Consider the following 25021-nt stretch of genomic DNA (forward strand, 5'->3'; position numbering starts at 1 on the left):
TTTTTAAACAGTTGGTCTCAGAAGTGTCTTTGGGTTGGGGAGGGGGTGCTAGCACTGATGGAAGGAGATCTGTGCCCTTGAAAACTCTTTTTCGGAAGACCGCTGGCACAGGCTAATCGACAGAGAAGTAAATGACCCTACTGTTTCTACCTGCTGACAGACTCAGCCTTGGGGTGGCTGAAAGTAGCTCTCACCACATGGCCGAGACATGCCTTCCTCTTTTCTGCCTTTCATACAAATAGGGAGTAATGTTGTGCCTGCCCAATGACACAGCTCTGTAGTATCTCCCTGATAAGGACTGGTTTTAAAGCCTTTTCATAATCAGTGTTCTTTGGGAAATGCTAATAGACAAACCCAGCCAAGCTCAGGAAATGTATTGACCCAAAGATGAGTGACCAGCATCATGCCTCCTTCCATTTCTGCTCCTTTTGGTGAGTGAGAGGCTTTGGCACGTTGGCCTTGCGGAAATGAGGCTGTGTGTTTCGGTTCTGTTGTCCAATGCTGTTATCTGCTGGAAAAGGAGGATTCCCTACCCATTTTGTAAGCACACAGCTGGCAGGAGCTGTCGCAACCTCACCGTCTTCCGATCAGCCCCACCCAGAAGCAGGCAGAGTGGGGGCCCTGAAGCTTGCTCTGGCCCAAACGTTTGTGGTGAGTTTCAAAATAAAAGATCTCCGCCAGAGCACGCCATTGTACTTCCTGTCCCATAGGGCCGGCTCTGTCCATTGTGTCACGTCTCTTTTCTAAATTTAGGCATCTTTTCTCTTTTTTTGAAGCAAAGATTACTATGCAAACATTTAAGAGAAAAACTTCGCCCAAAGTAATTTTTTCCCTTGACTTCTAGTTGGTTTCCTGCAATGTTTAGATGACTCATTCTCTTCCAAGAAACTTTAAAGAAGAGATGTGGGCTGTGTGATAGCACACAAAGACTGCTCTGTAAATTCTCTTTCTTTCTTGCCTACAAACCCCTTGATTTTTGAATAGAGAAGGGAAAGGCTCTACAGTCTTCATTGTCATGCACTTGGCCTCATCAGGTTTTGTTATTCCCAGGAATAGATGTCCCCCTTGTTTTTGGGTGGGGTCTCCTTATAGCGCCCCAACTCTGACAACCCCTCCAGAGCAGCCAGCACGGAAGCCCTCTCAGGGATGCTGGGGCCATGCTTGCCACCAAAGGCACACAGTTAAGGTTTCTGACATAGAGAACTGGTGGCCTTTTGCATCTGTGAAAGGAGAGGCTCTGGCTATTTCCTGCCTTTCTCTATGGGTCAAAATTGCTCCCGATTGCTGGCGGCTTTATCTGACACTTGAACTAGGCTAGCGACACATATGTCCCCCCAGCCCTCAGCCAGAGGGAAGCCTGAAATCCGCATCGCTTCAGCAGACTGTTCAAATAAACAGGGATAATAGTTGAGTAGGTCCTTTCCCAACTAATGGGTAGTACATGAAAGGAAACATCTGCCTGGGCTTAATTGCTGTTTTATTGGTTATGTTTTTTTCTCCCCACCCCGCCCTCCTTCTCTGGGCGCTAAGTTATTTAAGTGATGGGTGAGGAAGAAAGTAGAGGACTGGGAGCTTTCTCCTGTAACCTCTGCCATTTAAATATAAGGAGATGGTAAGGGAGGGTGGGAGGCTGGCTGGGGGAGTTGGTCCGGAGGTGGGAGGGCAGGGCACTTGGAAGTGATAACCATGGTCACTTCCTGGCCTTGTTGCTGACTCTGGGCTGGTTGGTGAGTCATTTCACCTCACTTCACCTCCTGGGACCTCTGCTCTTCAGTGGAGCTCAGCCAGCCTCACATGGGAAGGAGAGGCTGGTATGTGAGCTCCTAGATGAAAGGCATTCTCTCTTGTGGCGTCTTCCAGTGGTTGAGGGCATGGATGAGAGGCACTGGGAATGTAAATTTAAGGCTGGCGAGATAACCTTTGAAGCCATCCATTTTATTGAGCATCTTGATCCCTGAGAACTCTCTGATTATCTTCCACTCTGTGGAGTGAAGCCAACCAGCCATACCCTGAAGTGGTGGTGTTTGACTCTAACACAGACTCAACAAGCCAGACAAAAGATCATAAAGAACCATAGAATGGCAGAGGTTGGAAAAGACCTTAAGAATTTTTAAGCCAAAGACTTTCATTTTATGGAAATGAAAACATGGGCCTAGAGCAGTGATGGCGAACCTTTTGAGCTCGGTGTGTCAGCATTTTGAAAAACCCTAACTTAACTCTGGTGCCGTGTCACACATAGAAATTTTTTTATATTTGCAACCATAGTAAAACAAAGATTTATATTTTTGATATTTATTTTATGTATTTAAATGCCATTTAACAAAGAAAAAGCAACCAAAAAAATGAGTTCGCCATCACTGGCCTAGAGAGATTAACTGAGTCATCCAGTTCTCTCCTTGATGGTGGAGGATCTGGGAATGTGAGGCTCTTGTGATTGCTAAGTCAGGGCTCCTTCCACCCTTTTCCACACTCCCAGGTCTAAAAATTCATGTCAGCCCATGACTAAGGTCACTCCTGTTATATTCCATAATTAACTCCATAATAGAAAAATGGCAAAGTATAAAAAAATGAAAGTGACTGATAAACTTTTTTTTTTTAAATTCAGGCTCACTAGAATCAAAGGACTACAAATTACAGCAGGATACCATATCAAATTGTCAAGACAAAAAAGTGAAATAGTATTCTTATGTTTCTAGTGGTTATTTTAAATTGGTACAGTTTTTTTCAAGGGCAATTTAGTGGTATAAATAAGTAAATAGTCTTTGACTCAGCAGTGCTACTTCTAGGAGAAAATAATGAAAGGTGTGTGCATAGATTGTGTACAAAGTAATTTAATGCAGCATGTTTTATCATAAAAATTTATAAACAATGCAAATGTCCAGGATTAGGAGCTACATCAATATGGTCTATTATAATGTTATAGGATAACAATAATAAGTAAGGAAATGTTTACAACATGTTTAAGTGTATAAATTACAGTGTGTATAATGTAATCCTGATCTCACAAAAATTATAGAAGATTAGAAAAATATGTAACAAAGTCTAAAGTGATGATTTCTTAGTAGTGGAAATTAAGAGTTACTTTTTCTTTTTTGAGGTTTTCTACTGTTTTATTTATTTCAATAAACATATATTCCTTTTGTAGTCAAAAAAATATTCTTAAAGTCATTCATCTTGAAAAAAGACAAAATCTTAAGTGATTATGTGTCTGACATGCACAACCTCTTTCTTTATTTGCCTGGTAGCTGAGCTGTGCCCAGGTGTGTTATTCCTTCTGGTAGAAGGGCATTGTTGGTATCTGATTTTTAATAGAAAAGAACTAGAAGGAGCTGGTAGAAGATAAAACAATTGCTCCCCTTCTCAGTGACCCACTGATGCCAATCAGTTTTATCCCCTGCTCTCTTGGGCTTGGCATAAAACACTCAGTATAGAAGGCATGGCTCTTCCTTTCTACTTCCTCATTCTTCTCTATTTCTCCTATTCTCTCTGTGTAGTTAGATGCCAGTTCTGGGTGGCAGCAGCAAAGAACCTGAGAGCCACCACTACTTGGGATTAACCAGTTGGCAACCCCTTAACATATATTATCAGAATCAAGTAATAGTTCAGCCAATCTCACAATCAGTCTTTATTGAGGTACCACTGCCTTCGAAGTGTAAGATAGAGATAGAGCAAGTAAGAGGTCTAACTCCAAAATAAAATAAAGAGGTCTAACTCCTTCCTCTTTGAAAGATTCTGTTTAGTTGGGTACTTTGAAGTCCTTGGATGTTTATATTCTTCTTCCCATCTCATCCTGTTTTACATCTTACTGTCCTCCACAATTCTCAGGAGTGCTTGGCTACATGTCTCCGAGAAAATTTGTTCCACTTAACAACAGTTGCTAGGTAGAATGTGGCTTTCAGACCTGTTCTTTGGGGACCAATTGAAAAACCAAAGGCTACAACCCATTTTCCCTTCACTCGATTGCCTTTGCTAAGCTATAGAAGGGGCACGTTTCATTTTATTAAAACTCTTTGAGTAATCTGACCATAATTGGGTCTGATCGGAGTGGTTATCTGATTTACTGGATTAAATAATGGGCCTTAATTGAGTCTGCGTTATTTGTAGAGCCATTGCTGCTCTTGCCTTTGTTGCCCCCTCCTTCTTCCTTCTGTTTCCCAATTGACCTTCATTCCTCTTTTCTTGCAGAGTAAAGAAGTCGGCCAGCAGCTCCAAGATGATTTGATGAAGGTCCTGAATGAGCTCTACTCGGTAAATCAGACGGGTTGCTTGGCTCTTTAACAAGCAGAGGGGAGCAGCATTTGGCAGCTGTGGCCATAGTTGCATCAGCAACAGAACTGAGCTGAAGTTGAAGACAGTGCACGGTCCCCATTGGGGGTGCCTCCACCCATCTCTTTTTTCACACTCTTATTTTCAAACCTGAATGAGCCAGAAACACTTTTTATCACCTGTGCCAGCTAACTCTGGCTTTATTTGGGGGATAATCACTAGAGAACAGCCAAGGCTTAGATCACCAGCACAACTGACCCCATTTGCAGCAAACCAGAGACCCCACACCTAAAGGCAAAGCAACACAGCCTGCTTGGCACCAGTAATATGTGCATGTTGGAAAGGATTTGTGGTTCAAGGGTTTGCATCAGTTCTTGGATTGATCTACCTGTTTGAGACTAGAGTGAGTGCTCTAGAGGGAAGCATAGTCCTAAATGCCCATAATATGAGAGACCAGTTCAGGCAGAGAGAGCCTTGCATTGACTCTCTGGGGTTGTATAAAGGCCAAACCTCAGTAAAGAGGCAATGCTTCGGGATTGGAGGGGAAAGCACATTCTGTCCTGAAGTGACTGGCGCTTCAGACACGTGATGCCTGTGGCTGATGCGTGTTTCTTCATGCACTGGGAGGTGGTGGTGGTTGTTTTTCCCCAGCCATGTTTCATTAATTATAATGAAAACACACATGCACACCAAAGAAATTCCTGATGCCGTACAGGGAATATTTCAATTGTGTAGCTAAGTCCTTCCAGGGCCTCTCCTCTAGCTGAGCTGTGCCAGGCCTTTGTGTCATTCTCCAGGGTTACCCCATCCTGTTTTGGAGGTGAAATTGATTTTCTGTATTTACTTGCTTATTCACTATTTCTCTCTCTCTCTCTCTCTCTCTCTCTCTCTCTCTCTCTTCCTTCCTTTCTTTTCTAAGTTCACAGGAAGACAGTCACGGTGACGTGGATCACAGGCATTTGGGATCAGAGAATTCCATATTCTTGATCCCAAAGTCTAGGTGTGGCCATATTGTCATGGCAACGCTTAAGCAAGTAAACAGGGGAGTCATCAGATTTGCCTCCAGTGACGCTCAGTGTGTTTGGAATTTCTGCTCTGACTCTTTGGCTCTGAAGCCAAGTAGATAGAGAGCACCCTTTGGTTTAGCTCCAAGGTTTTCATTTCTCTCAAGTGAAGTTAAGGCTTGTTAGAAATAGAAGTGTGTTGACTTGGACCATTTTCAGACTGGATGAGTTTCCTGAACCCCCTTGTCTTTATAATGCTTTATTTCTGCTCTTTATTTTTAGAGCATCTTCTAGGCACCAAAGAGAGCTATTATTACTCCTCTCTCCTGCAAAGAATTCACTAAGATAGAAAATGACACATGTAATCATTATATGAATCCTTCTCTTTTCCTATAATCATCTCAGGCCTCTGCAATTCACTGTTTCTGGGGAGGAGTAGGTTGGATCACCAGCAAACCCTAGGCTAAGTCAAATCCAGCGTGCCATCTTTGAGGTGCAACAGAGAAAGAATAGTGTCTGGGGATCTGTTAGTGTTACTCAGGGCCCTAGATCTAATATGCTAAGATTTTTAAAAAATAATAAGTCACAGGGTATACTTTGTATTGGGGTGAAGAAGGAAACCCTGACCCTTGCTGTTCTCGTCTGAGGTGGCCAAGCTGGCAGCCTCAGAGAACTGCAGTCTCGGGCACTTCACGCTGGCCAGGGCTGCACTGGCCACTGGATGGCCACAGACAACGTAGAGCATAACATCTTCCCACTGGTATGTAAGCAGAACTGGCTAAGCGTGGTGTCCTCTGCCATCAGGTGAATTGATATACACTCATAATCTGTCAGGGGCCAAAATAAAATTTTATATTTTTGTAGTTGGCAATAGGAAGAGAGAAAAGAGAGGGCACTAGAAAGTTCCAGAGAAGGCAGTGATTCTCAAGGAGGGTGACATTTGACAATACCAGCAGACACTTTTGGTTGTCACACTGGGATGGAGGGGTGCTAGAGATTAGATGTGACTAAAATCCTATAAAGCACAGGACAGCCTCCCACAACAAAGAATTGTCTGCCCTAAAATATCAGTAGTACCAAGATTGAAACACCTGGTCTAGTGAATTAGGCAATCCAGATGCTACCCAGTCTGCCACTAGCTGTATGGTCTTGGGGGGTGCTCTGTGACCCAGGTCTCCACATGCCATGTACTTGAATACTATAGTGAAGGATCAGATGAGTTTGTAGATTCCATAGGCAATTAGAAAGTTCAGAGGATGGAATCATGTTGTTTCTTGAGGGCGAGATAAGCATAGGACTGATGTGAATAAAGCACCATGGCATTAGGGTGGCAACTATCCCTATTTGCCTAGGACTGAGGGCTTCCTGGGGCATGAGACTGAACCCTGGGAATTCCAGGGTAAACCAGGCCCATTGGTCACCTACATGGACAGTGTTTCATCAAATAGTAACCTGAGACCACTGCATGTATGCTGGATTTGGGAAGCTACTTGTTGACTATTCTCTCTCTCTCTCTCTCTCTCTCTCTCTCTCTCTCTCTCTCTCTCTCTCGTTAAGAAGGGAACAAGGGAGGGCTTCTTATAAAGAGCTTTCCCCTTATCTGCTCTTTGGGAAGGCCTGGAAGGACCTCTTGTTTCAGTGAACCTGTAGGCAGCAGAAGGCACTAGGCATGGGATAAAGGAAATCTGGGTTATAAGGAACCCATCATATTTAGTGCTTTTCTTACCTTGCATCTTCCTCTTCAGCCATAAGTACTTCTTTTTGGGAGACTGTTACCCAAAGGTTGATAATTTAAGTACTTTTGAACCTTGATGATCCAAGAGGAAGGGCCCAGGTGTTCCCAAATAAAGATGCCTTTGGTAGAGAGGCCGGGACTCTGTAAGTGGCCAGCTGCCCCTCTACACCTTCCTCTTTCCTGCCTGAAGGGCCTTGATTTCCCTGACTTGGCTTCTGTGCCAGGAACTGCTTCCCACAGCTGCTACTCAGAGAGCAATCCCAGTGAGCGTTCTCCTGCATGCACTTCCCCCCCTCCCACCCCCATAATGAACAAGCTGGCTAGTTTGTAGGCCATGGCATACATAAGTGGTTTTCATTTTCTGACTGATGATCCAGGAATGCCTTTGAAGTTGGAGCATGCTGCTTCCCATCCCAAAGAACTCTGGAATTCTCTGCCTCAGTTTACTCAGGCTGTATCTGGAAAGGCCAGGCAAGCTCCCCCCAGGAAGGAGTGTACGTGGGGGCACTAAAGCCAATGGATAGGCTGAGTGGGAAGAGTCAAGGAAGCCCTAGAATCGAGAAAGAAAGAAGAGGTGTTGGGACATGGGGGACATGGGACATGGGGGTCATTGGTCCCCAGAGGTTGATGCTTCTAAGTCCTCTGCTTATAGTCCCCTTGATTTGGTGCTGCAGCTGGTCTGCTAGGGAGCCAGGACTGGTATTTAGCACCTGCTCCCTTGAAACAATGTCAACTGATAGCCCCCCAACTCTGCTTGCTTGTGTCTCCAACACTAGGCACTAGGGATATAAAGACATATAAGAGATGCCCCTGAACTCAAGGCACTTAGTTTTAATAGAAGAGACAGAAAAATAGAGTAGGAAGTGAAATACATGCCTGCACAGAGGAGGGACATGAAGTCAGGCTCCCTGGAGAGATTCTTAAATTGAATTTTAATTGCCAAGGCTATTGTTCCCTTTTTGTTGCATCTTGTTCTTGTTTCATGGTGCAATATTTTTTCATTTCTCATTGATCTCTCTAGGGATATTATTGATGATTTGTTTTTGAAGTTTTTTTTCCTCTATGCTTTGTTTCCTCTACATTGGTTGTTCTGGTCTTTCATATTAGATATTTTCATTAAATGTCTGATAATCTTTAGTTGCCTGCTTATATTTTACTTTTTATTTATTGATTTTAGAGAGCGAGGAAGGGGGAGAGAGAAAGAGAGAGAGAGAACAGTTTGTTGTTCTACTTATGTATGCATCATTGGTTGATTCTTATATGCCCTCACTGGGGATCTAACCCACAACCTTAGCATATGGGACGACACTCTAACCAACTGAGCCAACCGGCCAGGGCTGCCTGCTTATATTTTAAAGTGAGGCAGTGAAAAGCTGGTTGAAGTTCTATGTCAACCTGGCCTTTACTGTAGGATGATCTGACTGGACTGTGTTTGGGGAAAGACCAGTCTTTCTAGGTCTTTGATCTTGGACGGTCAGATTCTCCAGACAGAGCTCTTCTATCTCCCAATTGTTTTGGGGCCAAGTTGTACAGAGGCCTGGGCCATCTCAGCAGTCCTTTTAGAATTTTCAGTTGCTACTCCTGTTTAAGTTCAGTACTCCTATCTTCAGCGACCCTGGTGGCCGAGTCCATGGTGCTGGGGCTAACTCCTAAGAATATAAACCTCTCGTCTTCCACTCCGGGGAGGTGGGGGGCGGGGGGGGGCGCGGAGATGGGATCTGGGAGTCTGACTGTTCTCAGGCCTTCAATCGTTTCTCTTGTTATTAGCTCCGCCTTCATCTCACTGCTAGCAATTCCTCTTGCGGCTTTTGTGATATAAGTCTGGTTGCTTCTTGGCTCTCCCTACTTTTGGTTTAGGGTTCAATAGGTCAGTTACTATTTGTCTCCTGCTTTTTGTCTTCCACTTTTATTCTTTTTTTCCCCACTTTTATTCTTATAAATATGCCTTAATTTATACTAAAAACAATGATAATAACTTTTTCCTATTATTTTAGTGTGGCTTGGAGAGGGAGAACTAAACACAAACTCAATATTGTGTTTTTCAAAGTAAAGTTAATTCCCTTTGCAGAACTGAGGATTTAGACTTCTTGAATTTTTTCCCTAGTTTGTATTTGCCTCACTACATATCTATATCTATATCTATATATTTTTCCAAGTCCTCTCTCTCCAATTCTTTTGATATCACTTATACTGAGGTAGCCTTTGGAAGCCTCAGTTTTCCCTTGAGTTGGAAGAAATGGTACTTCTCTCCTCTTTCCATGGAAGAGAGATTCAGTGTCATTAAGTCATTTAGGCAACCACATTGATTATAAAACTACCACTGTCTACATATTTCCCAACTTTGGAGAAGAGAAGAAAACACAAAAGAATGGTGCTTACCCTTAGGAATTTATAGTTTTTTAGATGAGATGGTGTTTTATTATTTTGGGAGAGTTCTTTACGTTCTTTAGGGGGAAGGAGCAATATAAGTTGTTAATTTTTATTCCTTCACATGTTGTCTTGTTGGCACTATTCCTTTGAGCTCTTTATTGTCTCTTGTGTTTATTGATAGTGTTTCCTAATTATTTATTATGCATCTTCATGAAACAGAATATCACTTTCTTAGAAATCATTCACTTTTGACTATTCACTCAGGCTTTTGAATCCCTTGGTCACATTCAGGTGAAAAGAGAGAAAAAGGAGCCTCCTGTCTTCCCTTTTTCACCCCGGAGACCAGATGCCTCTTTCTCATTTTGTAGTCAATCTGGAAACCTGGTGGACCATTTGAATTACTTAGAAAGGTTTTTAATGCTCTCGATATTAAATATCCTTTCTCCTATGTAGAGAATATGCAGAGAAGGTCTTATACTTATGGGAAATGATGTCAGGTTCAAAATAAGGTGAAGCTGATTTAAAACATTCTGCATCCAAAATGAGACATTATTTATACTCCAATGCACTTTGATTTTGTAAGTGTCCCAATATTCTTTATTCCTTCCTCTATCACCAGCTGATCTTAAGATATTAGTTTACCCACAAAGTCCCTCTAACCCGGGATTTGTCAACCTCAGCACCATGGGCATTTGGACCAGTAGTTCTTTGTTGTGGGGGCTGTCCTGTAGGTAGGGTGTTTAGTAACATCCCTGGCTTCTACCTACTCGATGCCAGTAGCAAGCTCCAAGTTGTGACAATAAAAAATGTCTCCAGACAGTACCAAATGCCCCCTGGGGACCAAATTAGTCTTCGTGTGAGGCCACTGATCTTTCTCAAGTCTATAAATGAAACCAGTTTCTCTTTTCAAGCCTCTCTTGATGAAACTTAACCTTTCCTTCCAATAAGGTCAGCTCTGGTCCCATGCAGAGGCGACACTGCTGCTTGGTGACTAAGTCTGTGGTCTTAATGGCCTGACAACCTGGGTTTAAATCCTGATTCTGCAGTTTACTAGCTGTGTGACCTTGGATGTGAGAGTTAATCTCTTTACATCTCAGTTTTCTCATCTTTAAAAGTAGAAATAATGACATGTCTTTCCCAGAGTTGTTGTGAGGATGAAATGAAGTGATGTACATAAAGCGCCTGACACGCAGCATGAACTAAGTGGTAGAAATTCAACAAACACAAGTCCCAAGCTTCCTGGCCGCTCAGTTGAGAAAAGGCATTGGACCCCCAGACAGTTGCTTTGATGGAAAATGGGAAAATTGTATCCCTTTCCTTTGATACTACTTCCTTCCTTTGGCAACTCCAGTTTCACGTGATGAGGATTTTATTCCTTCTCAGGCTCTTACCTGGTTTATTGTGCAGGTTTACAGGTTTCATCTGATTGTTGTCTAGGTCACAGGATTTCTGCAGGGATGAAATGAGAAAATGTGCGTGTAGCACTTGGCACCAAGCCAGGAATATACTAAGTGCTCAGGAAATGATAGCTGCCGCTGTTATTGCTGCTGCTTTTCTAATTCCTATGAGAGAGAGTGTTTGATGTGTATAAAGCAGACCAGCCCTGGCCGGTGCTCTCAGTGGTTAGAGTGTTGGCCCCCACACCCAAGGGTTGCAGGTTTGATTCCAGTAAAGGGCACATACCTGGGTTGCAGGTTCAATCCTGCCCTTAGTTGGGGGGGGGGGGGCTGGCAGGATGTAACAGCTCCATGTATCTATCTCACATCAATGTTTCTCCCCCCCTCCCCCCACTCCCTTCTACTCGCTCTAAAAATCAGTGGAAAAAATATCCTCAGATGAGGATTAACCAAAAAAAGCAGACAAGACAGATCCCCAGGATACCAGGCCAGGAGCCTCCCCCCCCCCCCCATTTTATATCTGAAATGTCCAAAAAGTATAGGTTACTCCCTAGGCTGTGCTACCCTCTTCAGGGTTCCTACCCAGGCTTTGCTCTGGGGTCTGAGTGGTGGTGTTGTTTCCTATCTACTTGGCATTGTGAGATGACTAAGGGATAGAAATTACTTGGCCAATATAAAAGAGTAACGATGACAAATAATAAATACAAATAAATAATACATGGTGGAAGACAAGAAGTCATTTTAATAATAAGGCATGTTGGCTCAGTTCAAATCCTGCTTTCCTGTGCTTTAGAGTGGTCTTTAATATATAATATTAAAATCCACTCCAAACACTTAGAATTTTTCCCTTCGGGCCATGAAGACATTGCTTCATGAGGGAGAGGTCTGGCTAGGCCTGTTAGTCTGTAAGGCAGAGAACTGACCCTATTGGTTTGACCTCTGGGGTGGGGGCGGGGGTGTCTTGCAGGTCATGAAGACATATCACATGTACAATGCCGACAGCATCAGTGCTCAGAGCAAGCTAAAGGAGGCAGAGAAGCAGGAGGAAAAGCAGATCGGCAAATCGGTGAAGCAGGAGGACCGGCAGACCCCACGCTCCCCTGACTCCTCGTCCAACATCCGCATTGAGGAGAAGCACGTCCGGAGGAGCTCAGTGAAGAAGATTGAGAAGATGAAGGAGAAGGTGCGTGTGCCCCGGCAGTGGTAGGGGCTAGGGAGGCGCATTCTGGAAGTCAGGACTAATCTGAATCTCCCAGCAGGCACAGAGCAGAACTAGGAAGCTCTAGGTTCTTTTAGTGCCTAATCACCCAAAGTGAGTCCTTGATGTCTGCCCAGAAGGAATCTGGCATCTGGAAGAACCTGGGCATGTGAGCGCCTGGTTTTTCACCGTCACAGATAAACAAGACACGCAGTCACCTTTCCCAAGCCTGGAAGGGGACTGTAGACCTAGGTTTGGCTTCAGGTGTCAGCTGCTCAGGGGTGGATGTAGTGACACCTCCTTCAAGGTAGCCATGCAAGGAAGGAGAATGGTATTTGCAGATAGAGTCAAAGTGGGACACGCATCTAAAGTAGGGAGCCTCATTAACCTTTCCCGGATTGATCTACATTGTGCCCTTGAATCTCATTAAACAGAATTAGAACCCAATTTAAGGAAGATGCGCATAGGGAGTAGCAGCACAATTGTGGTTCTTGAATGTGCTGTACTTTCATCTTTTAGAGAACAGTCTCCTCTTTTTAAAAAAAGTAAAATTGAACTTTCGTTCCCTTTTCAGCGCCAAGCCAAGTACACGGAGAATAAGCTGAAGGCCATTAAAGCCCGGAATGAGTACTTACTGGCTTTGGAGGCAACCAATGCGTCTGTCTTCAAGTACTACATCCACGACCTGTCTGACCTTATTGATGTAAGTGCTGAAAGCTGGGGCTCCAGGGTGCCTCTTTCCTGGTTTTGGAGATCTGGTCAGGCGTCCCCGGTTCTATTGCTCAGGCAGCTCAGGGATTTTGAGAACAATCATGAAGAAAGTAGCCATGATCCACCAGGGGCTTGCCATGCCCCAGGTACCAGGTGAAGCACTTTACACTACCTCCCCTTCAGTTCTTATCAGCATCCTTGGAGCAAGACATTATTCTCTCCATTGTTACAGATTAAATCCCCGGCGTTCAGATGACTTACCCAGACTTGGCTAATAAGTGGCAGAGGCAAAATGTGTACCCAGCTCTGATGACTAACCCATGCTCTTAACCACTATGCTCTTCTGTCTCCCTTAAATCAGCTACTTGCATGTAGAAGTGGCAAGAGCAAAAGCATTAGAATGCCATGCCTTACGTTTATAACTTAATGTTTCTCAGTCTTAGCTCATTTGATTGTCATATCACCCTTTGGAATCAGGTTTACTATCTTCAGTTTGGCAGGCGAGAATTCTAGCCCTGAACCGCCCATGCACCAACCTATCTTCATTTTGTAGATAAGGAATGTAGGGGTTAAGAGGTTTACCTACCACAGGTTCGCTGCGAATTAAGGTCCTGGATAGGAAGGCATTCAGATGCCCCTGACACCTGGCTCGTACTTCTTGGTATGTAGCACCAAGTCATTGAGAGAAGCTGGATAGTGGGCACATGTGTTTTGCATGGGGCGGGCACCAGGATCAAGTTTTTTGACTTTGGCCTTATGGGTCATCCTTGCTCTCCTGCTACTTTCCCTCAAACCTTGTAGTGGTTGAGCCTTGCAATTCCTTCCACCTGCCCAACCTGGCCCCATTCCTGAACCAGTCCTAACAGAAGCTGCTCAGGTGTACTGTACACCATTTCTCACCTCTCCCTCCAGTCATTAGAAGGCGGGGCCTGGCCCCAGCTGACTTAGCATCAGCAATCCAGTCTCCAGGGCTTCAGGCAGATCCTGGTCATTCAGTCTCCTTTCTGAGGCCTGAGGTTTGCCTCTTGCTGGCAGCGGGCAGCCGCTGGGCTTGCAAGCCCCTGGCCAGACCTCTCATACTCGCCTGCCTGCCTTGGTTTCTCCACAAACAAACCTCCCACACTTCACAATATCATGTGGGGTTCTGGTCTAAGATTTGCCTAACTTGCTGGATTCTATGGGGCTATTTTGGAACTATGCTTTCTCTCCCCCTCCACTCCCCGCCCCACTCTGGCCAACTGAAGAATGAGAGTAGGTCATTGGTACTTAAACCTGGTGTCACGTCAGAGTTGCTTGGGGAACTTTTCTAAAACACAGACTCCTGTCTCTTGAACCAGGGGTTTTGACTCAGTGAGTTTCAGCCCCTTAACGCCCTGGGTGCCTTTGTCTTCCTGGGTAAGTGGAGCCCTGGTCGCTGTTCAGGTGCCTCTTTGTTCTCCCTGCTTGTTGATGCCAATCTGAACACTGTCCTTCAGTGGAGGTCAGAGCCCCAAACAGGATCCTTTCTCCTCCTCAGGGGAACGGCTCCTCACTGGGAGAGAAGCCTGTTCTCAGCGTGAGGGAGAGAATCACTTCTTTCTTATGCTCACTGTCTGCTGCTTATCTCACACTTGGCCAGTCAGACTGCCAGTCCACCACCCCTCTGCTCCTGGCCTGTCCTTTTTCTTTTGTCCCCAGGGCAGCTTTGTCAGGCACAACCTTGGCAATCCACGGACCCTCCATGAGATGTTAGTAGGTGTTTTAACATCAGTCTAAGAAGTAAGCTATTGTGTACCTTAGGCTCCTCATTAAATATATCTATTAAGAGCCTGTCTTCACAGAATGCCACCAGAAGCACCACGGAAAAGAAGCCTGCCAGCCTCCTCAGTACTCAGCTAGGGCATGGGTCTGGGTTACTGTGAGCTAGTTCAGGTTGCTAGCATTCCAGGCCACACAGGTACTAAAGTTGGCTTTTGTTTTATTTTGTTTGATGTTGGTATAGTTTTTTTTTCTTGAGGTGGGGACAGATTAATTACTCTCTAAGAAAGGCTGATAACATTCTTGTGTTTTATAAATGTTTTGGTAAATAGTTATTTGAGATGGGGCTGTGTGCTCAGTAGCAGGCACACAAAAGGGAATAAAATAGTTTTGCCCTAGAGGTATTCATAGACATACAGACAGACAGTATCCACTGCCGCACTAGAGGGAAGCACAGGGCCCCAGGACAGTATTTTTCAGACCTTAGGTCACCATCCATTAGGGAATCAGACAATCACTTCCATGGGTTGACTCTTTTTTTTTTTAATGATTAAACCCGACTGGAATAGAGTAAGAAAGAAAATATCAAGGTATGTCGCAGTAGTAAAGTTATGTTTTATTTGGGGAAACTGTTCGGTTAGATAAGTATACATGCTTGCACACCCATGAATGTGTGTGTGTGTGTGTGTGTGTGTGTGTGTGTGTGTGTGTGTGTGTGAGAGAGAGAGAGAGAGAGAGAGAGAGAGAGAGAGAGAGAGAGAGAGGATGTAAGTTATATTTCTCACTGTGAGCTAGAGATCAAAAAACGTTTGAGAGTCACTGCGCTAAGAACAGAGGAAGATCTCTTAGTCTCCTCTCTAAGCTCGTGAGGACAGGAGACAGGTCTTTTCTTTACCTTAATACACGCATAGTACATACATGCAGAGCTTAATACTTAGCTGAGTGCATAGTTTATTCATCGAATGAAGAAAGGAATAGAAGGAGGAAGAAGATGATGATTTCCTAAGCCAAGATTTTTTTCCTTTTTGTGCCTTTTAATGTTTTGAGATATAATGTACCTACAATAACTGAACTTAAGTGTTACATGTTCAAGATAAATTCTTACACTCTTGTAACCCACATCTCTGTCAAGATATAGAATATTTCCATCACCTTAGAAAGTTCCTCTTTTCTTTTCCCAGTCAATTCCCCTCCCCAAGGCCACCACTGTTTTGAGTTCTTTCACCATGAATTAGTTTGACCTATTTTAGAACTTCAAAAAATGGGATTATAGAACAGATGCTTTTTTATAGCTGGCTTCTTTTGCCCAGCATGATGTTTTTGAGCATCATCTACGTTATTGCATGTGTCAGTACTTCCTTTTTCTCGCTGCTCTTTGCAATACAAATGGCCAAAAGGATGCTTTGGCAGTGACCCAACAGGAGTGAGTGGTGAGTCTGGGTACGATGGCATTCTGATCTTGAAATATCCAGAACTTGCTTTAAGACATGGGGTGAGTCTTATTCCAGTCTGTGCCATCTGTGTGATGCCTTCTTCCTAGTGGGTTGAAACTCAGTGTGTGCTGCAGACAGTAAGGATGCAGAAAGTTCTTTTTGTTGATGTCAGTACATTGGCACAAGGACTAGCCTTTGCCCGCTTTTTATAATATAAAATTTAAACTCAGACTGCAGCAATCCATGTGAGGCATCTGATACACACCAGGAAAACCCAACTTTAGGCCAAAAGGACATTTATTCTGAGCTGACTTGATGGAGCCTAAGAACTGTAGGCTCGTTGGAATGTGATGCTCCTCCCCCGCACTCCTGTGGCTCTGTCGCCCCGGAACAGATGGATGAATGAAGAACAGGGCATTGTTCTCACGCATAGCTGGGGTGTTGCGCATGCTGCGTCCATCGGTGGAGAATCTGTGACATCGTGTGCACCCAAGTCAAACATGAGGGAACCCAGCTTTCTGGACAGGAAAGCTTATGAAGGGCAGTTATTTTTCTCTTCTGTGTGAGCTTGAAGTGGATGTTCTTATACCCACTTTTTTTCCTAGGCCTTCTCTACAGTCTCAGGTTTCAACTGGTAAAGGGTTAATGAGCTGTCAACTCATGTCATCACACATCTGGATGGGCTATCAGTAAATTCTTATAAAAAATTGATTTCCCCTGGGAAAGTTTCATCAAACATTTATATAACCCAGAAATGGCCAAGGGAGCCCATCTTGGCTACAGAACCCATCAGAAGCCATAGAAAGCATGTTTTGTCCCCATTGTGAGCAAAATGATGTCTGCCTCCACTCACTGGATTCCCCTAGTACTTCTGAAATACAGGGTGGGGCAAAAGTAGATTTTCAGTTGTTCGTATGGATAATAATACATGAACTGTGTTTCGTGTACTCAGAATTGTAAACCTACTTTTGCCTCACCCTGTATTCAAATCTCATGACCTCACCTTGCAGAAATTGCTTCTTTGCTAATGCCTCTGTTTCCAGCTGTTCCCTTGCAGATTGCGGATAGCAAGGCTCTGGAAAACCTATTTTGCATCTCCCTGGTTAGCTGAGGGTTAGAGGAGCCAAAGAGTATGTTATGAGTCAGACCCCCGACTCACTGGCACAGAGAAGCTATAGAACGCTTATATAATTGAGGCCGTGGACCGGCCCAAGCAAGCACCCTGCCCTCCATGGGCCATGCAGGGTGAACAACACAAAAGCCTTCAGCGGCTACATCTACCACTTGACTTAGACTCGTACGCAGCCTAAGTGGGTTATTTTCTGAGAGCTTGGCATCTTGGCTTCCGTCTATCCACTGATGTTTATTAAATGCCTACCAGCAGCAAGGCCTAATGGTGGGGGATTTAAAAATGAAGTAAGACGCCCTGACCGGTTTGGCTCAGTGGATAGAGCGTCGGCCTACAGACTGAAGGATCCCAGGTTCGATTCCGGTCAAGGGCATGTACCTTGGTTGCGGGCACATCCCCAGTGGGAGGTGTGCAAGAGGCAGCTGATTGATGTTTCTCTCTCATCGATGTTTCAAACTCTCTATCCCTCTCCCTTCCTCTCTGTAAAAGTCAATAAAATATATTTTTTAAAAAAATGAAGTAAGACACTGGCCAAGCCCTCTTTGAAGCTTGCCTTCTGGTGGGGGTGATACGAAATGGCAAGTCACAGAGTGAGGAAGTGTATTCTGTGTCACATGAGGGCTGCTGATGAATGTGGTTCTGAGTGGAGGCCAAGGTCAGTGCCTGCCAGGGTTGCAGGGCTGTCTGGTTTCCCAGAGGCTGGGAATTCCATTTGGATCTCGAAAATTGGGTCCAGTTGCAATGGGTGAGAGGAGTGGGAAACATTTCAAGAAGAGAAAATGCTAGGAGCTGAAGAGCAGATGTGGTGAATTTGAGGATATTGATGACTGGTGTTTAAGTGTCTGCATAGTGAGATAGATAGATAGATAGATAGATAGATAGATAGATAGATAGATATCCTGTTTTGGCCTCACAACAACCTATGAGACTGCTATTTTCCCTGATTGAGGTTTAGAGAGGTTAAGTAGCTTGCTCATAGTCATACAGCTGATTTGAGGTCTATGGTTTTCCATATGTTACCCTAAACAGAGAGTGTGTCATTGTATTAGAGCAGAGGGGTTTGAAGAAACAGCTAGAGAGGGATGATGTTAGATGGTCAGACTAAAGAGATTACAACTTGTTTTGGCCATTGATCTTACTCAAGTTATTTAACTTCACTTAGTAAACAGAGGCATTTTAAACATTTCCAACTGAGGAAGGTGGTCTTTAATTTAGGGGGGCAGGGAAATAGAGCTTTTCTAGGCTCTTCAGCAGGAGAGGGAAGCAGGTAGCCCTGGTGTAAAATGATAAGGGTATGAATTAGGATAGAGGTAGTGAGAATGGAGAGAAAAGGAGGTTAGTAAAACCATGTAAGCGTTTATGAAGGGCACCCTGCCTCCCCCTACATTCTCTTCTGCACTAAAAATCTTCACCCCCACCCGCACCCCCAGCCTACACCCTTGCTCAGCCCTGTGGGTAGCATCACTTCTGTTCATCAGACTTACAGACCTCAGGAGGGCTTGCAGGCTGAAGGGCAGCCCGGCTAGAGCAGCAGGTCTCCCAGAGGAGGAAGGGCTCCGGCACGTGCAGCCTCCCAATCAGCCGCTTTTGTCTAGCTTCCATTTGTTCTTCCCTCTCAGCTGAATTTAATGTCTTTCCGTCTCTAGTTGAGCTGTAACTGCTGTTCTTCCACTGCAGCCAGGCACCTGCCAGAGCCTGTTGGCACTGAACCCAGAGCCCAGCCACTCTGTCGCTGAGCTTCTTGTCAGATGCTGGGAGGAGGAGGCAGATCACATGCTTTTTCTTCCCCAGTAGTGGCTGCTCCCAGTGTGATCGTGATGAAGGGGATGAAGGGGCAAGGCTGGGAATGAGTTGATTTGATGCCTGCTTATGGAATGCAGTGACAGTCAGGCAGATGGTCTTACTCTGTTCACGATTCTCCTCTGACGTGTCTTCTTGGGTTTGGGATCTCAAAGCTGCTTATGCAATAGAGGGGATAATGGACGACTGAGCTATTGGGATCTCTGGGTCCCTTGGGAGGGATGGGGAAGATTGTCATAGAGTTACAGAATGCCATTGCTGAAGAGGGCCTTAGGGTTTGTATTTTGTCAAGTAGTTTAGACATTTTCTCTAGCAGAAGAGTTCTTTCTTCAAACCAGACCTTACTAAGAATGCCAATTTATTAAATAGAAAAAAGAGCAGAGTTGGTTTGGTTGAAACAGGGATAGGAGGCTCCAAGTCCTACTACTTGGGCTGCCCTTTTACTGCTTCTCAAGGGCAGCCTGAGAAGGTTCTGGCACGGAACCATAGAGCTCTGGTCTACAGCTTGAAAACCACTGACCTGGCAAATGGTTCATTTTACAGTTGAGGAAACAGGTTCGGGGATGGGAGTGGCTTTTCCAAGGTTGCTGGCTTACTATCCAGTACTTCTTCAATACTGTTGTCTCACTCATGCCTTTTTTATTTTGCTTTTATTTTATATTTTATTTTATATTCCAATTATTTTAACATGGATTTTCCCATGGATTTTCTAAGACTTATATTTAGAAACGTTTGGCCTGGTAAATGCTATTTCTATAGAGCAGGAGCATTAGTGCTGAAATCTTAGTCTGCAGCTTAAGGCCTATTCTAGAATGTTGGGAGTTGATGGGGGTGATCACTGACAGAGCCAGGCCCCCAGTCCTTCTCCCACCTCGAGTTCTGAGTTTGTGGAATTAACTGTTCTTGCAACACTTCTAACTTCTGGGCTCTGAGTGTGGAAATGGCCTGGCTTGGTTGGTATGTACTGACTTAACCACAGTAACCCTCAGGGATTGGCAGGCTATATTTTTGTTATTGAAATTTGTTATAATGGTGTCCCCAGAGAAATCCGAAAATAGGAGAGGATTCCCTTTAACTCTTAACTCTTTTCATGTTTACTGAATAGCACTGAGTAGCACTGAGTAGCACTGGACAGTGCATGATTTGATAATTTTATTTTGTCCAAATGACTCCTCTTCTGAGTGCCTCACAGTCCTCTAAGGTATATTTTACCATTGACATGGAAGTCAGGAACTGAGACATCTCACCCAGGTCTTGGAAGTCCGAATGTCAACCTTCTTCCACTGCAGTCATTTCATTGACGTGGTCACATCTGCTCTGGAGGCCACCCTCCCTTTCTGCCAAGCCCTGGGGCTGTCCAGGGTTTGCTCATGTGCTCTCCTCTCCACAGCAGTGTTGTGACTTAGGCTACCACGCCAGCCTGAACCGGGCGCTGCGCACCTTCCTCTCGGCTGAGTTGAACCTGGAGCAGTCGAAGCACGAGGGTCTGGATGCCATCGAGAATGCCGTAGAAAACCTGGATGCCACCAGTGACAAGCAGCGCCTCATGGAGATGTACAACAATGTCTTCTGCCCGCCTATGAAGTTTGAGTTCCAGCCCCACATGGGGGACATGGTGAGGCTCTCCTCCCCTCAGTTACTTGAATCTAGATTCACAACACTAAGGCCGCATTATTCTGGGGAGAGTAAGGCCTGGCATTCCCGTCAGGTGAGTGAGGCGCTCCCCTCATTCAGCAACAGCTACTGAGTGCCTGCTGTCCACTAAACTTGACCCTAGACGTTGGGGATTAGAGCCCTCGGGAGCTTACCGTCTGGGGAGTTGAGAGAGAATTAGAAATATGCAGAGGATTGGGCACCCAAAGGGATGAGAAGGATCAAAGGAGTGAAAAGCAACAGGTGCGTTCTAAAAACTGCTAACAGTTCGGTAATGGTGAAAGGAAGAGGGAGGGGGGAGTCCAAGTGGTGAGGTTGGAAGAAGTGAGAGCTGAGATGGGCCAGATACCAATGGCTTTGTGGAGAGGGAAGGCTGAGAGGAATAATGTGATCTTTTGTCATTTGGCAGAGTTCTGAAGTACCTTATTCTCCTAGGGTTAGAAGATTGCAATAAATGGTGTCGTTTTACTTGGGTATTGAACAAAAAAGCATAGGTACCTACAGAGAGGACAGGAGCTGCAATAGCATCCAGAAGGCCTGTGCTGGTTGCCCAGGCAGGGGAGGCGGAACCTGGGGACCCTGTTTTGGACTTTTCACCTTCAGTGACTGAAACAAGAGGGGTTTAAATAAACTAAAGTGAGAGGGAAGAGAAGCTTCTTGGCTTCCATTACTGCAAATCTTTCAGTTCTACTTCTGGTGGCTGTGCACACAAATGAGTAAACCTTTTCCCTGAGGGTAAGAGCCACCATTTAATCTGCTGCTCAAATAAAAAGGAGGATGTATAGGCTTACATAATAAAAGCTCAGGGTGGAACCAGCAGGCATGGCTAGATTTAGGAGTGGGAATTTTATGAGGACCCGGCTTTTCTCTGTGTGCTCCATGTCCTATGTCGGTCCTATTCTCAGGCTCTTATCTTGTGGGGGCAAGATGACTACTCCCGCCTTATCTTTTTCTGGGTGGAAATCCAGTGGAGAGGGTATCTGCTTACCTCCTAGAAGCTCCCATAGTCTCACGTGTCTTCTTGGTTCTGATGGGGTGACTTGCCTATCCCGAGTCACTCAGTGTGACTAGGTATTTGCAGTCAGCTGCTTGCCTTCTGCCAGGTCACATCACCATCCCCTTATTGAGAAGAACCCCCATCCAAAGTACATGGCGTGAGTTGTGGAGAGAGAGGTTCCCTGGAGGGCAGTCAGGCCAAAGTTACCAGACAGAGGTGGGTGATAGGTGACCAAGAAACCACAGTGTCCTCCCAGCAAGGGATTGGCGCTTCCGTTAGAATTAGCATCCAGACCTCTGTAGTAAGCCCTGCTCCAGAATGACAACTTTTGCAGTGTAACCGGAGGATCTGCTGTCATCAATAGGCCACTATAGTGAGTGGGACATTTCATTCTTAAAGACAAAAATGTGGAGATGATTTCTTTTCTCTCCTTTTTTGGAAAACCAAGCCATTTACAGTCTGTTTCCATTGCTGTGGCTTGAGAAATGTCAGTGTTTGAACAGATGGGGAAGTGAGATGGCAGCATGTGCAATTAGAGCAGGGGAAGGAGTGTCACCAAACCCCAGGAAGCCCCATTCCTCACCTGCCCTCGCTTCTTGCCTCCCAAGCCCCTTCTCCAGCTGCCTCTGAGACTGCTTCCCAAGAATCAGTGGGACTTGGGGACTAGCTGAGTGGTGCGATACATTTTCGGGTGTTGACTGGTCCTTCTGAGCCAAACAGCTTGTCTCCATAAAGGGGGGATCCAAATGCTGGGTGCTCGGGCCCCCTCCTAGCCCTGTCAGAGCCTCCTTTCCATACTCCGTAGCACAGCTGGAATGCATTACCTTGCACCCCGGTAGAAGACCACTGCCAAAGCATGCATCAGCAGCCCTGCTGCTTCTTAAAGGAACAGGCGTGGAGGTGGTTTTCTCTCCTTGACTCCTCCCTACTAGGTCTGGGTTACTTTAAAAATTTAGTCTTCTGCCTAGGCCTTTCCTTTATGTGATGTAGCTGGTCAGTGGCTGAGTCAGGCAGGGCCAGGGCGAGTGCTAGATCTTGCAAAGGTTCCGCATTCCAGTCTAGCCTTTATATGACTGGAAAATAGAAAGAGGAGAGGGCGGATCTTTCTTGGTCCCTACAGCCAGTCTATCCCCATCAGTGTGGGTTGTCTGTAGACTATAGAGGCAACAAGAGGGAGCTGCCTGGAAGTCTCTGAACTAGGGCCAAATTTCGGGTGGCATTTTGACTGGAAGCTCAGAAATTGGCCAGCGCCCCACATTGACTGGTATTCTGGGGCGCTCCGCTCATGAGTTGATGCCAAGAACTCTCAGATGTATGAGGAGGAGGTGCTTGGCTCTACTTTTGGTGCCCCCAGGGGTTGGTGGGGCTTTGGATGCCTGACCGGTGACATCAGGCAGCCAGAGAGTTTTACTCTTGGCCCTAACTTGGCCAGAAAGCTGGCCACCAAGCTTTCTTCATTGTGTCTGCTTATACGAGAGCCAGAGTGAAGTCAGCTCTCTTCAGATCTGAGAGCTGGCTCAGCCGTCCCCTCAGCTGGGGGAAGAGGTCGAGTTAGTTGGGAGCTTAGAAGCCAATGAAGGAAAAGGTCAAGTCCCAGACCCTTCATTTGAAGAGAGGTTTTGTCTTTTCAAGCAAGAGAATGGTCTGTGGGCATGTGGATATGCCCACTCATTGCTAGGGAAGAAAGGGCAGTTCTTTCCAGACGTTCTTTAGATGAGAGGCTAAGAGACACATGGTGGTAAGGTGACAGGAGCTGCCTCCCCGTGGCTCATTCCTCCCAGTCTGCCAGCCTGTTCCTAATCTGTCATCCTGAGGAGGGGGGGGGGGGACCTCACGCTCATGCCATAGCCATGCCATCATCAGGAGACAGTGGCTTGACCGTTCCTTCACACATCGCTTGCTGGCGATGATCCTTGGGGGAAGGGTGGACTTCGCTCCCACACTTCTGGTGAAGACCTGAGGTCTCTGAAAATGCCAGCTTCCACCAGATTTCATGCCCTCTGGGGCCCTCTACCATTGCCTGGAGACTTGTTCCTGGCTTTACACTGTCTCTAATTGAGTCAGCGCTCTCATGCCTGGCAGAGATTTATAAACACATGCTGACTGCCAACAGCGGCAAGTTAGCCTCCTGACCCACTTCTCTCCTGCTTTCACTCTGGTGTACAAAGGGGGGTGAAGGGGGAGCCAGAGAGGTGGCCACTTGGACCTCTAGCAGGAAATCCTCCCTGTGCCAAAGCATTGTGTGTCCGCAGCTGGGGCTGCCCAAGGCGGTCGTCTCTGCCCTAACTCGGCTTCCATGGAGCCACAGACCCTGCGTAGATCGGCCTCTGCCAAGCACCAATCTGAAGATGGGCTCACAGAGAGGCCCGGTCCTCCCAAATGGGTCCCACTCCTCATTCTTCCTTTGTTCTATTTGGTCCTGGAAGAGATCCACACACTTTGGCTTTGGATTTTGGTTTAACGTAGAAACTGTGAGCCTTACAGCTTGAATATGTGTAGTTTTATTAGCAGGAATGGGACTCCAGAACCGCCGAAAGTAGGGTCCTCCTTCTGACCTGGTATCACTTGCTTCTGGCAGGCTTCCCAGCTCTGTGCCCAGCAGCCTGTCCAGAGTGAGCTGGTACAGAGATGCCAACAACTGCAGTCTCGCTTATCCACCCTGAAGATTGAGAACGAAGAGGTAAGTTTCCTGCTTAAGAGACCAGAGCCACCTTCTGAGGTTCCCTGGTGAACTTGTTGCCGCCTATCTGGGAGCAGTGGAAGGAGCACGCAGGGAATGTCCGGGCTGCTGCAAACATTTCCTCGCCAAATGTAGGCTTGGATTTTCCCCTCTGCTACATCCTGCCCTTGAACTCCAGGAAGTTGCTCTTGCATTGCCAAAGGTTGCGCTCTATTTTGAGCTTTTGCAAAATGCTTTCTTTCCCCCTCTACACATTTAATCAAAATGGCACTTGGCAGCTGAGTGAACAATATTGTGTCTCTGAAACCACCCCTCCTGCCTGGCGTTTTTCCAGCATTTGCAAACAAACAGAGGCTTTTTGACTTTGACGCTTCAAACATCTCTGTCCTTTTAGAAGAGGGTGACTTTCTCCTGGGCCCACTGTGTTTGCTTTCAGCAACCAATTCAAAAGGGCAGTATGAATGATTATCAGGTTTCTTCTCTTTTGAGCTCACATAGCTCCTTACCTGGCATCTTAGTAAGTCTTACTTTTCCCAGGAAGATTAGGAAGGACTGGGCCTGGGTCACTTAGTTTGTAAATGGGAAATAAGTTTGTTTATTTGTTGAAGGTCATAAAATAGAACCTGAGGCATTGCAGGACCATGGCCATCACACATTTTAAGTAGCTCTTTATATGATGGAGTATGTTTGAAATTTTGTTCTCTCTCTCCCTTAGTACTTCTATTATAGCCAAGAACTAATATTAAATTTTAAAAGTAAATATTAAATAAAAGAGCTGGGAGCTGGGTCAAGTATGTAGCATGAAGGCAAGTGTGAGGGAAGGGATGGTTTAGGTCCTCACTGGAGAGTGTAGCACTTGATACCAGGTCCACGTAGTGTTTGTCACTCACTTAGCATGTTAAGCGCCCAGC

The 25021-nt window shown here is 45.5% G+C and overlaps 1 protein-coding gene across 10 annotated transcripts in view; it reads left to right on the forward strand.

Annotated features, from left to right (window-relative positions):
* The window catches only part of SRGAP2 (SLIT-ROBO Rho GTPase activating protein 2), a 241851-nt gene that overhangs the window by 164557 nt on the left and 52273 nt on the right, over positions 1–25021 (forward strand). For 8 of the 10 annotated variants that reach the window (XM_059675299.1, XM_059675300.1, XM_059675302.1 and 5 more), the window contains exons 5-9: positions 4186–4248; positions 11740–11955; positions 12545–12673; positions 20171–20395; positions 24009–24110. In XM_059675299.1, coding sequence (XP_059531282.1) covers positions 4186–4248; positions 11740–11955; positions 12545–12673; positions 20171–20395; positions 24009–24110 — 735 coding nt within the window. The remainder of the gene's footprint in view (positions 1–4185; positions 4249–11739; positions 11956–12544; positions 12674–20170; positions 20396–24008; positions 24111–25021) is intronic. The other 2 variants (XM_059675301.1, XM_059675303.1) reach the window with 1 other exon arrangement.

Source organism: Myotis daubentonii, chromosome 18, assembly GCF_963259705.1.
Source record: "Myotis daubentonii chromosome 18, mMyoDau2.1, whole genome shotgun sequence".
NCBI lineage: Eukaryota > Metazoa > Chordata > Mammalia > Chiroptera > Vespertilionidae > Myotis > Myotis daubentonii.